We start from the raw sequence: 14,903 nt of genomic DNA on the forward strand, positions 1-14,903 counted from the left end.
GTCTTATTAATGACTAAAAGTGAATTAATGTGATATTATTTGTAACAGAATTGATGATGAACTCATTAGTGGTTCCCTGTGCCTGCCACTGTAATTTAGCATTCATTAACAAGCACTTGAATTAGAGTATTTTTGAACAAAAGAACAGTCTGGTGCAGTTGCATACCCTGTTTCATTTTCATGTAAAATCTTATTAGAGAGACCCGCATCCTCAATCTTAAGGGGATGTGACCTCCATCCATTCCATTCCACCAGGCAATGTTTCCACTGATTGCCTATTGTGATAGTAAATATATATTTTAACTAACCCTTTTAGAATTTGTTTGTGCTATTGTTTCATGTACTGTGAAATACAGTTTGCCTTCATTAAAATACATTAACTAGAAGACAAAAACATGTTTTGTGCAACCTGTGGAAAAATAAAACAAACAAAAAAAGCATACTACCTTTATACTTAATCCAAATCCTCCTACAGTTTGTCTTCTAATTGTTACCGTTCTTTCCTGAAAAAGTTAAATCAAGTTCAGTTAGTTTTAATATTTCCTGCCACAATATCTACATTAATTCTTCTATGAATAGTTTACATCCCCCACATCATCCTGTCTTGTCATAATAAACTGTCAAATCCCAAGAAACTCATGCTGCAGGTGAAACAAGAAGAGAAAATATGGAGTTCTTGTCCCAATCTAAAACTCATTTGTTCATTTTTATGATACTGTTGAATGAACAGCAATGACTGAAATAATCTTGCCTGAGTAACAGGTGAATCAATATTTATAACATAACATCAACATTTTCCCTGCATTCTGCTTTCTTAAAACTCAATGTATAGAGCTTATATACTGCAGACTTATACATTAGTCTTGCTTATGTATAATTACAAAAAGACAAGTACGAAATATTTTATAGGCTCGTCTGCCCATCTTCATTCTGGGATAACATTTAATATTAGCTACTTTACATAATTTTGACCATTATATTTCACTTGTACACATATACCATTCACAGAGATGCATATATATATGTACACACAACTTTTGATGCCTTTACATCTATGAGTGTATAAAATTCACAGCTCAAAAGCCACATCTAATTATAAACACACACAGGGGTACACACATGCACATACTCCTGTGTATGTGTGCGTGTATATATCTATATGTGTATTTATGATTTTATTGTATTTATGTGTGTGTGTGTCTATTTGATATAAATATAATATAAAATTAGGACACATACACTGCAAAGTGAATAGGTCTCCTATTAGCTTTCTGCCTAATCTGTAGAACAAATAATCTGGCAATAGCCTAAATAAAGAGCCAAACTACAGGCTTGTTTCTGTGCCCATGCAAGGGTGTAAAGAGACATAGGGCAACGCTTCATGAGCCTTCTGTAGAGCCTTCTGTAGAGCCTCTGCTTTTCTTCCTTCCCCACAGGTGGACAGATGAAGGCAGGGAATGATGTGTGAGGTAAGGTCAACACACTGAAATCATTGAGAATTTGGACTTACTGAATTTAGGGTGTCGGGGAAAATACATATGCCACGTACATTCTCTATTTGTGATCAAAGTGAATGATGTAAGTATAGAAAGAACAGTCATGAGCAAATCCATTGTATTGGATGGGGAGACAGCAGGGATGGATTGAATCCTGCATGTTAATACTTTACATATAATTCAACAAAAAGATATTACCTCACTCACCTCATCTTTCTAATACTTGACACAGTAAGTTCTCATTTCCAACGTGTTAACATCAGTTAATCATAAAATCATAGAATCACAGAAGATTAGGGTTGGAAGAGACCTCAGGAGGTCATCTAGTCCAAACCCCTGCTCAAAGCAGGACCAACCCCAGCGAAATCATCCCAGCCAGGGCTTTGTCATCTCTGGGTAAAGGCTATTTAATTTTGTTTACACTTTTTAAAATGTTCCGGTGATATATGCTGGATTGCAAGCCTGAAGACTATACCCCTGTATTTAGTCACTACCAGGTACAGCATAAACACACTTGCCTACCCTGCCCTATAATTGTGACTTTCTCCTGGTTAGGTAGCAACTCTAGGGATGAAGGAATAATTCGCTATCCAAACCCATTAATTCTTTGGCCTCTCTACCCAGTTTGCCTTCTTGGGTGTCAATTAGTTCTCACTAGGATGTAATTTTTATGATGCCAATACACGTACACTAGGAACTGGGCTGAGACCACAAACTTACTTCATTTAGGCCAGCAAACTGCTCTCACAAAAAGCCTTTGGACACCAAGATATTATAGTGATACCTGATAAGGATAACATAGAAACAAAAACTAATCTGGGCCAGAACTCCTCATCTTTAGCTTTTCCATTTGTGTGATCTGTTGGGCATTACTGCTCATCCAGTGAGATTACTCACATGTATATCAGGTTGTATCAATTGTGGTATCTCTGTTGTCCCCCACTTCCTTTCCTATCAATCACCAGAGTCAGCAGATGTTAAAGAACACAGTCTGTTTCTAGTTTTTGTAACTATGCAGTTGTCACATGCACAGAGGCCTGGTTGAAAATCTCTTCTAAATGTTTTTATATAAAAGTGTACAAAGCCTAAATTACGTTACAAAATTAATATATATATATATATTACAAACAAATTCACACCACTTGGTTCCACTCCTCGAAGTTAAAATAAAAACTCCAGCCCATAAAACTGCCATTCATAAATGGAAATGGCAAATAAGAGATTATTTGCTTATAATAAATGGAGGATGGAGTACGTATAACTGAGGAAATCAACAAATCTACCTCCTAAAACTGCTAATTTGCAATGTTCACCCATCAGAAATCTTTTCTGTTGTAGGAAGTTTGTTCTTAGTGAACTAGTGGTCTAAGGTAAATGGTGGTTCTATGCAGAATAAATTCTTAAAAGGCAGTATTTTGTATTATTTTAAATGAACTCTACTACACCTTTAAGAAGCCTAATAGAAAAACTGTTCTCCAAAATATTTGTGACTCGTTTTGTCCACCTTCTTAGTGTTAAAATCATTGAAAGCTCTTTCTGGCTTCCTCATTATATAAGCTTGTGCAGGGTCACTAAAGCCACAAAAAAACCCAAACCAAACCAAAACAGGAAAAACAAAACAGTATTTGGGGACTTGTATGACCTCACACAGGCATCTGATAGGAAACTGGACATATTTTCTTCTGAAGACAGTCCTTAATGTTTATCAGGAGAAGAACACTTTAAAAACACCTTTTTTTCCAACACAGATAGACAAAATTCTGTAAAAATAAATAAATGGAAGCGAAAGCAAGATCTATACAAAAAACAAATTTAAGATTAGGGGCAGGCAAATATCAAAAGATTTCAAGCTGATTTGATTTGACCAAGAATCTGAATATTTGAATGGTTTTTATCAGAAACCTAGCCAAACCTCTTCAGTCTGCAAAATTGGGATGGATATCTTTTGCAAATGCTTCCCACAACCCTCCTGAGCTTTAGAGGTGTGTGTAGACCAGTAGGGGAAAGAAAAATTCTGGCCCTTTAAGGACTGTAAATCCCCACCCCTCTTTGTGTCTTGGCCCTTTAAGGACTGTAAATCCCCACCCCTCTTTGTGTCTTGAAAAGGGGAGGAGATGGGCTCTGTGGCTGATGGGTTGGAGAGAAAGTACAGCCTAAGCTTATTGGATCCACTGCACCCAAAGGAGGCTAATACGCTGCACTGAAATAGCGCAGGGACCAGATGTAGCATGAGGATCAGGGGGTTGATGGCAGGCCCCACCAGATAGCATGGATTGCAAAGAAAGAATGACCTATACTGGATGAGTAATTGGTGGATAGTTCCCCGATAAGCTACTTAATAAAGTTACAGCCTAGTTAAACCATATTCCCAGTGTCTTGTGTTTTTTTCCAGTATTGTCTAGGGCAAAAGGCCCTGTTATACCAATCAGACCAAGTGAGTTTGCCTACCTCTGAAACTGACTGTTACAGATTTAAGACCAATGGACTAGAACGCTAAACTTTGGGGAAAAAAAACTAAAATCATGTAACTGGGGTCATGTTAAGAAGAACCCGATGCATGCGGGATTCTTGAATGAACTTTTGTTTCAAGATCTGGGCGTGGACTGCTCAGAGAGACAAGATGGGTGAGATAATATCTTTTATTGGTCCAATAAATAATAAAATATTGGACTAATAAAAGATATTGCCTCACCCACCTTCTTTCTAATATCCTGGGACCAACACAGCTACGACACTTCATAAATTTGGTTGTTAAGGGAGATATGTTTTGAGTGAAATTAAGGTTGACTTGTTTGCAAACTGAAAGTTATTTAAATCAGGAGAATTAATGGAAAATTTTGGAAGGACTGGTATGAATAGCTAGTAGTTTTTCATGGACTGAGTAGTATAAAACACAGAGTAACCCAAAAGAGGCTGTTTTTTGCATTTGTTTTTATTTCTTTGTTTGGTGTAATTCTGTTTAGTTTTCTTTCTGGTTCTAACTTGCAATTTGTCCTGCACACTAAGGTTTCCAAAATAGAAGATTATCATAACATGTGGTTACTGAGCTACTAAAGCCTTAAGTTATGCATATGAATTTAAAAGTATAGATGTATTTTGTGGATGCCTCTTAGGGCTGACAGTAAGGCTGACAAGCTAACAATTAAGGGCCAGATCCTCCAGTAGCATAAACAGGAGTAGCTTCATAGAAGTGATTCTAGTCCTACGGGAGAAAGCAAAAGTATCAAAGGAGTATGTAGGCCCACAGTAAAATGTAAGTAAGTGCAGAACGAGAAAGAGGAAATTGTAGTAGAAATTCAGCCCCCCCCACCCCAAATTAAACCAATGCTATTTACAAGTAACTTAGAGTGAATGCGTATAATGGTCTACACTGTGTGCTACATGCAGTAATTGCTGGGCACAACAGAGTTGGGAGGCTGCAAAGCAGTGGCTTCTGGCTTCCCCATTCTCAGGCTAGTTCTACATCTGGAGGCTGTTCTATATTATACCCTGCCTACCTCTCTCAGATAGGTATCATTTAGTGAAGAACAGCCAGAATGCAGTATCCAAGGCAACAAGGTGAATTTGTGGGCAAGATGAAGATTGCAGAAACCACAAGAAAGGAGCTCATGTTTATCCATAAGTCAGACAGACACCTATACTAGAAACATATAATGTTGAAGCAAGAAACATTATAATTTTTAGTTATTCATCACAGATTAATGTGTCATGAAAGTTTCACAGGTCTAAGAAAACCTATGAGAGCTAAGTCTGATATTTGAACAATACTCTTTGTAAACTTGTAGAACTGAGTTTACCCATGGAAAGGAGACTCCGTCACAACAAGCATAAGAGATTCACATGTTGTTTAAATGTCTGCCTGTGAAGCAGTCCTAGCAACTCAAGATTTTCAAAAATGATTAGTGATTTTGGGTACCCAGACTGAGACACTTTAATGGAGCCTGATGTTCAGAAAGTACTGACCACCAACCCTCTAAAAACTTAATTCCCTTTAGAGGTGTCTCACGATGGGCAGCCAAAAATTGAGGCACCAACACCACATTATCAGTCACTTTTGAAAATATTGCCCACATAGCTTATTGAAACTGAATTATTATTTTATTAGAGTAGTATTTAAGGGCTCTAATTAGGACCAGGGACCCAGTCTGCTAGGTATTGTACAAACAAGAGTACCTATAGTCTAGGGTTATGAAAAGATGCAACACATGAATAAAATAGACAAGCCAGAGTGGAAAGTGAAATGAGCGCACCAGGTAAGTAAAAAAAGATTATATTTTGCATGGCAGACAGTCTCAGTTGGCAACTTACAGATGTTAAACAAATTGAATATTGGGTAACTGAAGTGTGGAATATTCAAACATTGAAATGAAATATATTCCTATACTAATGATTACATTTACTATTAGTTAATAAAATAAATTATCAAATCTTCTCTTGTTCTCTAATATTAATAATTATGTATGTACTTGATATAAGAGAATTCACATGAATCTGTAACTGATGTGGGGAACAAACTCTGGGAAAAGAATTAAGACAGCAGTTAGCTGGTTCTCAATAGTAATTATTAATTAGTAACTGTGACACAGTCGGGCCAGATGGCTATAGGAGAGTAATAGAAGGCAGATATATTAGCCCCAGGCTAAGTAGGTCCCTTTTCCCTGGATAAGGTAACAGGGAAGGTTCCAGAACAATCAGGAACCTTCTGGAGACAATTAAGACAGGCTGATTAGAACACCTGCAGCCAATCAAGAAGCTGCTAGAATCAATTAAGGCAGGATAATCAGGGCACCTGGGTTTTAAAAAGGCGCTCACTTCAGTTTCTGGTGTGCGTATGAGGAGCTGGGAGCAAGAGGCACTAGGAGCTGAGAGTGAGAACGTGGACTGTTGGAGGACTGAGGTGTATAAGCATTATCACACACCAGGAGGAAGGTCCTATGATGAGGATAAAGAAGGTGTTGGGAGGAGGCCATGGGGAAAGTAGCCCGGGGAGTTGTAGCTGTCTCACAGCTGTTCCAGGAGGCACTCTAGACAGCTGCATTCCACAGGGCCCTGGGCTGGAACCCGGAGTAGAGGGTGGGCCCAGGTTTCCCCCAAATGCTCCCAACTCCTGGTCAGACACAGGAGGAGTCGACCTGGACTGTGGGTTCAGAAAAACGGCCAAGCTGAGGGCTGCCGTGAAGCTCCAAGTTGAGCAAATCCGCCAATAAGCGCAAGAGCCACCAAGGTACAGCAGGAATTTTGTCACAGTAACATTTTCTGGGTATTAAACTCCTGCAAGGGTGAGCCAGTAAATCTAGTGTGTTCTGTTAATTTGCCTATAAGGTACTGTTTGAATTTCACTTGGACTGAAGAACCACAATATTCCAGAGCTCTTTATATAACTGATTCTCCAATTCTCATATCTTTCATGTTAAGATACAAGAATGATGCTTTCAAATTGGGACACTGGTGATTATGGTGGAAATGTTATTCTCCCTACATGATTGAATACAATACACACCCTTAAGTGTTATTTCCCTTATGTTCACAATGAAGACGAGGGTTAGCTTCATAGTGAATGTGTATAGACGTGGAAGGGTGGTGAATAAGAGTGCATGGAAGAGAAGGAAAAAACAAGAATGTGGGGAAAAGATAATGGATTTGAAGAAGAAAAAAATGGGTTCATGGCAATAATACAGAAAAAGATAACTAAAAAGAAGAAAAAGTATATCACACATACTGTAAGAATACAACAAAACAAATATAATGGACCTGTTGACAACAGCAGCAGAGCCAAAGCTGAATTGGCATTTGAAGTTAAAATCCTCTGTGTTCATACTTCAGTGGATTTATTGCCTATCATTACTAGCACTACAATTTTACACAAGAATTGAATGTTCATGTTGTCTGTTTAGTGAAATATTTACTAGATGCTTCAAAAGGAACATTTTTAAATGTTCTCATTTTGAATTTTTGTCCTGTTTTTGCTTGCATGTATTTGGATTCCTCGACCTGAAGAATCACTGTCCCCATAAACTCTAAACTTCACAATTACTCTGAGAACATCTTGGGCACAAGTAACTTGTGATATTTTAAAATTAAATACATAGTTATACCATTGGATTATGACCAAAAGCAGTGCTCAGATCTGCCAGCTACTTCCATTTTGTGATGCTGCCAGTTTGTCTCATCATCTCTGCTCAACTCACACAACATGGAGGCAGGTTAAGCGGCAAGGGTCTGAGAGTGGACTCTGTGGGACAGATGGCCCCTGTTATACCAGTGGAGGCTTGGGCATAGTGGAGCTTCCAGCTCCTCCACACTTACATTGAGTAAGGAGAGTGATTGGCTAGACTACTTAATGTGCTGTATAATTAGTGCAAATTGGCCAGCGTGGACCTGATCATTCAGCCCTCTGCTTGTTCTCACATCAAAAAATAATTGCCATTACTACAGCATAGGCCCTTAGCTAGAATTGCTCATCTCAGTTTTTCAGAGTTCCTTTAAAAAGGCACACATCGCTCCAGTGCTGTCACAGAATCACAGAATATCAGGGTTGGAAGGGACCTCAGGAGGTCATCTAGTCCAACCCCCTGCTCAAAGCTGGACCAATCCCCAACTAAATCATCCCAGCCAGGGCTTTGTCAAGCCTGACCTTAAAAACCACTAAGGAAGGAGATTCCACCACCTCCCTAGGTAACGCATTCCAGTGGTTCACCACCCTCCTAGAGAAAAAGTTTTTCCTAATATCCAACCTAAACTTCCTCCACTGCAACTTGAGACCATTACTCCTTGTTCTGTCATCTGCTACCACAGAGAACAGTCTAGATCCATCCTCTTTGGAACCCCTTTTCAGGTAGTTGAAAGCGGCTATCAAATCCCCCCTCATTCTTCTCTTCTGCAGACTAAATAATCCCAGTTCCCTCAGCCTCTCCTCATAAGTCATGTGCTCCAGCCCCCTAATCATTTTTGTTTCCCTCCACTGGACTCTTTCCAATTTTTCCACATCCTTCTTGTTGTGTGGGGCCCAAAACTGGACACAGTACTCCAGATGAGGCCTTACCAATGCTGAATAGAGGGGAATGATCACGTCCCTTGATCTGCTGGCAATCCTCCTACGTATACATCCCAAAATGTTGAAACTGTCAATCCAGTTTCTTTCACAAACAGTACTTAGTTTTTTAAAAACAAAACAAACAAAGGAAAGAAAAAACACAAAGTCACTCTGCCCCTCAATACCAGATGCTCACTGAGAAAACTTTTCACACACTATACTAATTAATGATGCTTTGGCTTTTGAGAAGTTTTGTGTTGCTTTTTGTCATTAGACTGTCTGATAAAAGAAAAGACCCAATCTCTATGAGAACAGGCAGGGTATTTTGATCTCTCAGATTTGGCCTACTAAATAGCAGTTCCAATACACTGTTATAATGAGTCACATTTTTCAATAGATGCAGAAAAATAGAGGGGATTGGACTGTCTCTAGATAATAGTTGTTTAGATCAGTCAGTTCTGTGTCATTCATTAAAAGCTGTCCAAGCTGGAAGTGAACCAAAGTTACCACTATCTGATGGCTTTTTGGTGGCTTTTGTGAAAAGAGTTGGAAGTCTCAGTCCTCTTCCTAGTTGACAGGTATCCACATTACAAAAATCACCATCACAACTGGCATCTTTGTTGTCAGTTTCAGTCGAGAAAACAAAGATGAACTACCTTTTTGTTCAGGGTTAAGGCAGCTTTCACTGGCACTAAGCTGTATTATTCTTCAGAACTAAGCTAATATTAAGAAAAAAATATGTTAAAAAATTTGAACAAATTTGCTTCACTTGTGTTTACCTTTCTCTAATGTTTCCTTTTTACCATTCTTGTAACTGAATTTGACTTAAATTTAAATATCTGGTGCTCAATCTTTAGATTATGTATTCATTATATTGATTATTTAAGAATCCCCAGTTATCACTTTGATGGTCGACATGTTCTTGTCCCACAATCAGGTCCAGTATTATTCAAATTATTATATAGTTGGGAACCCCAGTGTGGACAGTTGCAACACTCACAAAATAGGAACTATTTTATATTTACAAATATAGCTTATTCATACATTTAGCATAGTCACAAACACCCCAACTCAGTAAGGTAAATTGAGATACTACAGAATGTACATCTACACATCCATATAATCACACCATCCCCTGTAGAACAACCTGAAGTGTTAGCCATTATCTTCCTCATCACCATCACCTTCCCCATCATCACCAATGACCATCATTCTGGTACCTCCCAAGGACTACATCTCACTCTCCTACTGCCCCCAGGCTGTGATGCCACTTTTATAATACACTGATGCCTCTATGTTTGATGCATATTCAGTAGGGGATTTTTCCTCTGTTTCCTTATTTGTATTTCCTCACCTTACTAATGTTGGAGTGTCTTTTTCCTATAGGTCAGTGATCTCAACTTATTATCATATACGTCTGTTCATTACCAGGGCTCTTTTGTGGTCAGGTATCACATTTGTTATTTCTGTCCTAACTGGTTATTTTGGTTCTTTGCAATCTCCAAGTTGTGGTGTATCTGTTCAGTTTAAAAGGGTATTAACTGAGGAAAGCCCCTATGCCAACCTGCTTTAATGCATCCTCTATGTTAAAGGTTGCAGCCATATATGGACCTTATGCTTTAGCTCATCACTATCTATCCAGGTGAAAGCTCCCAAACATATGTATGCTAATTTTGCCTTACCTCAACATACAGGATGTGGCCAACAGGTCCCTTGTGTTACAGCCAAAATATATTATAATATAAACCTATAAACCTATTATAATAAAACAAATAAACAAACCCATAAGAAAATAATAAATGTATAAGAAAAGATATTTAGGCAAGCAAGCAAGGTAGCCTTAGATGCATCTCATGTACCTGGTATGTACATCAGTTTGTTGCCAGGACTCATGTAGCTGTGGTCAGAACTTCCCCTTAAACTCTATTTTCAGCTCCCCAAATACTTGGGGTTTTCTGTTGGGCCATTTATCTGTGCAAAGTTTATCTGTTCAAAGTTCATAGGCCTCAAGCCTCATGCTAACTTGCTGAAGCTAACATATTATAGGATACAGGCCTGTAGGTTTCTTGCATTACTGCTGAATATAATGCAAAGCAGAATATAATGCAAAGGCAAACTAGCTCACTGGGCTACATACATATGTACATAATTGATACATACATAATTTTTAAGCTTCCACACTCAAATACTCATGGAAAACAAAATTAAAATTCACAGAATGCTGCAAAAATGTACCTACCGATATTTAATTATAGCTTACTATGCAACAACACAGAATCAGACCAGTCAGACTGAATCAGTCACCTGTGCTTTATAATTGTGGAAAGAATTTGAACTCTGGTGGTATTTGAACAGATGCCCTTTGGATTTTAAAGCAGTAACTCTGCCACTAAATCTAAGAAAATCACTAACAGCCACCAGTAATACTTACTGTGATAATTTAACAATTAGGATAAGTCCAAGAACTACCATTTCAGACTACCCTAGGACTTTTCAGTGAACCCCAGAACTTCAGAAAAGCACTACAGAATACCAGTAATCAATGTCTCGTATTGCGGAATTATAGCAATACTTTGTCAGCCTGAACACACTGTTTTCATAGCAGTCTTACCAAAAAAGAAGAAATACTTTAAAACATCCATTGTTTTAGAGTACTCGGTTTTCATATTGTTGATTTTCTGGACTGGCATGGGGATGCACTTCAGCAAAAAACTCCTTCACGGTAAGAATTAGTAATTCAACAACATCTATTACAGAAACAACAAGAACGATGCTACAGAACTTGGTGGCTCCTCATCTTGGTGAATTAGTGTTTTTCATAAAGTACTGTTGTTGTAGGATGCCACCATCAAGCACACCTTCTTGTGGCCCAGGAAATGTGTTGTCCTCTACTCCCTCTTGGTTCTTTCAATCATTTATTCAGACCTGAACACCTCAAACAGATACCCCTTTTGTGGGGTATAAGATTTGTTAACTCTTTTAGAATACAAACTTTAGCCCCTCTTTAGCCCTTGAAGTCCAAGCTCTTATGGGGTGTGTATAACGGTTCAGGTAGGATTCCAACCTGACTTTCAGGAGTCTCCAGGCCTTCTCCAGGAGCTGGGTTGTACTTCAGGCCAGCTACAGATCTCAGCTAGCTTCTCCACATGTTGGCTCAGTTTCCCACATTTATCTTGTCCTCCTTCTCAGGGCTCGTCACAGTTGACTGGGAGAGAGGGGAGCCTTGCCCCATCCTGTGCTAATCCTGGGCCCTAAAGGGACAGTAACAGGATTTCTCCCTCAAACACTAAATATTTTCCAAGACTACTTCCTCTTTACCAGTATCTGCCTCTGCCATTTCCTAGGCCTTTGCATACATCAGAACTCCCCAAACCTTAAAGGACCATGCCATGAACTAAGGGTTGGCTAGCCCCTTGGCTCTACCATCCTTAATGAGAACAGACCACTCCGGTTACAATTATGCTTTATAGCTCTTTTATTGTAATTTCAGATGTGCTACTGAAGTGTTGGGATGTTATGAATTTTCATTTGCTTAACTTAACAATGTTGGTCTTGGAATTCTAAAATTCATAAAACCTAAATCATAATTCTATGGATGCACAGCCATGATTTATAACAAATACAAACTGTATCAAGGGGTTTTACTTTTTTTCTTATTTTCTCCCTTGGCCCTCAATGTATCCACTCTCAGTACAGCCATCTTATAGAATCATAGAAATGTAGAACTGGAAGGGATCTTGATAGGTTACTATAGTAGTCCCTCACTCTCAAGTTGGGAGGAAAAGCACTTTATCTCACTGCATCAGGCAACAGTAGGTGGGCTCGGGCCCTGTTGGCTGGGTCAAGCAACAAGCAGTCTATAGCTAGCAGCCTCCTGGCTGTGGCAAACAACATTTAACAGTCTGGAGTTCTGGCCCCCAGGCAGGGTAGAGCAATAAGCAGTCTTTAGCCTAGCGCCTGCTGGCTAAGTCAGACAGCAATCAACAGTCTAAAGCCCACAGAGTCCTGGGTGGGGCAAACAACAATCAAGGCACAGGTCTTCAGGCCTAGAGTGAGTGTGTTGCCTATCCCCAGATGTGGGGAAATGGAAAAGGGGGTAGGGGGAACCTGGGCCCACCCTACTCCACTGGGTCCCAGCCCAGGTTCTTGTTAGTGGCAGGGGGTTCCACCACTGGATTGGTGGGGAAACCAAAATCTGCTGCCTCGCTTTCCAGCAGCACAAGTTGCTTTCTACCCCACTTAGCTGGAGTTGCTCTGTCAAGCTGGGGCTCTGTCTCACCATGTTGAGCTGGTTGGCTGCCACTTCTGGGGGTCCTTTGTCTCTTCACTTAGTAGGGCACTATCTGCTCAGCTGCTGGTTCAGAGTCCCATAGAAGGCTCGGCTCCCTATAAGAGACATCTGCCTCCTCCTCTGGTGAAACCTCAACTGAGCTGCAGGGCCCTTCCTCTATACTTTGGTACTTCCGGCGAGGGGGTGAGGTGAGGTGAGTTTGGCTCCATGTACCATGGAGAGTCCAAAGAGAGACCACTCTGCCTCACTACAGTTATCTAGTCCAGTCCCCCACAATGAGGGGTATTAGAAGTATTATCTAGACCATTCCTGAGAGGCATTAGTGTAACCTATTCTTGAAAACCTCCAGTGATGGAGATTGCACAACTTCCCTAGGTAATTTCTTTCAGTGCTTAATTACTGTTACAGTTAGGAAGTTATTTCTAATGTCCAACCTAAATCTCCTTTGTTGCAGTTTAAGCCCATTACTTCTGGTCCTATACTCAGTGGTTAAGGAGAACAATTTATTACAATTTATCTTAAAGCAGGTTATCCATCTGCATGCCTGAATAGATTGGACTTTGGACTTAAGAGCTGATCTTAAGAGGCCTGGGTCTTGTACCATCGGTGCAATATTTTGCCTTTTCTTTTTTTTTTCTTTTTCTTTGAACAGCAAGTAGACAGTCTCTTGCAAGTTTAAGTTCATTGCCATTCTAGCAATCTGCTAGCAAAGAATGACTCTTATGCTTACATAAATAGTATGACATAACTGAGGGTTTGTTTGTTTTATATTGTTTAGTTTTTATTTGGTTGGGTTTTTTAATAAAAAGGAGTAATTATCCTGATTATTACTCAGACACGGTCTTCAGCAGTCATGGAAGTTTCTACCAACTGCAAGTACTTCTCCTTATTTTTAAGATTGCAATGCTGTTCCACATCATAAACTGACATTTTGTGATAGTCCAGTACTGTGAAAAGCATTTTTTTTTCTGGATGTAGCTTACCTAATAATCATCAATCGTAGTTTTATATTTTTCTCACCCCAGGTAACCATGAGTACCACTAGAAAAAACTATTGGCTAGGAGAGTCAGTTAGGTTAGTGAAGCTACCACCCTCTGCCCTTTGAGTTTCACAAAACTTTCTTACCTAACACTAATACATTTAGTACAGGGTGCTAGAGGACAGGAAAACTTCTCTTGAAAGATTAGTGCTACTTTATTCCCATTCAGTTGATTTTTAAAAATAAATTTTGTTTTAGCCACATATTCGAAACCTTACACAACAAGAGAAGGTACAGGGTTCCTTCATATCTCCCTAGCACTTTGAAATTAAAACCTCTTCTGCAATAAACATTAAACGGACTTAATTAAGGCCTACTTTCTAATAGCCACTCACTCATATGAGGTAGTAACTCAATGCACAGCTAGTCCCATTGATTTCTATGGTACTGTTCCTGGAGGATCAAGTTCAGGAAATCACTTAAAGACCTGCTGAAGTTTGTCACTATACAGGAAGACATGTAAACATATTCTTCACTTTAAAGTTAAGAATGTGCTTACACTGACTTCCTAAATAAGAAAGTTGCTGAGTTGGGACCAAAGGAAGGTATTATTCCATTTGTAAGGGTAGCATAATCTGATCCTAACATGCATTTTAAATTTAATTTTAAATATGTACTTATAAAGGATCACAAGCTACTATGTCTACTGGTTTGAAAAGTTTAATTGTATTATTGTTCTTCACATACAATAAATATTTTTTTCCTTTATAGTACATTTTATAAATGATTCAGTGTTGGAAACAGACCAGAACACATCCATTTATAGTACCCATGTTTTTAAAAAGGCTTAGATCATTCATATTAACTAGAATGACATGCAAAGAATACCCAACACTCATCAAGAACTAAACAAAACAAAACAAAATCTGACAAGTAAAAGAAGAGGAGCCCCACTGGACCAGTTTAATCAGCTTAGACAACTAGAGCGCATGATTCAAGATGATTTAAATGGCCTATGACAAAAGGATAGTTAACAATCTGTGAAATGTCTATCATCCTTAGTTAGAATGAACCTATTGATTTAGTACCTTGTCTTAATCCCA

General features: G+C 39.0%; 1 protein-coding gene across 13 annotated transcripts in view; it reads right to left on the reverse strand.

Annotated features, from left to right (window-relative positions):
- Positions 1-14,903, reverse strand: part of SNTG1 (syntrophin gamma 1) — a 525,702-nt gene that overhangs the window by 213,607 nt on the left and 297,192 nt on the right. For all 13 annotated transcript variants that reach the window (XM_073331218.2, XM_073331225.2, XM_073331233.2 and 10 more), the window contains one exon: positions 447-503. In XM_073331218.2, coding sequence (XP_073187319.1) covers positions 447-503 — 57 coding nt within the window. The remainder of the gene's footprint in view (positions 1-446; positions 504-14,903) is intronic.

Source organism: Lepidochelys kempii, chromosome 2 (genome assembly GCF_965140285.1).
Source record: "Lepidochelys kempii isolate rLepKem1 chromosome 2, rLepKem1.hap1, whole genome shotgun sequence".
Lineage (NCBI taxonomy): Eukaryota > Metazoa > Chordata > Testudines > Cheloniidae > Lepidochelys > Lepidochelys kempii.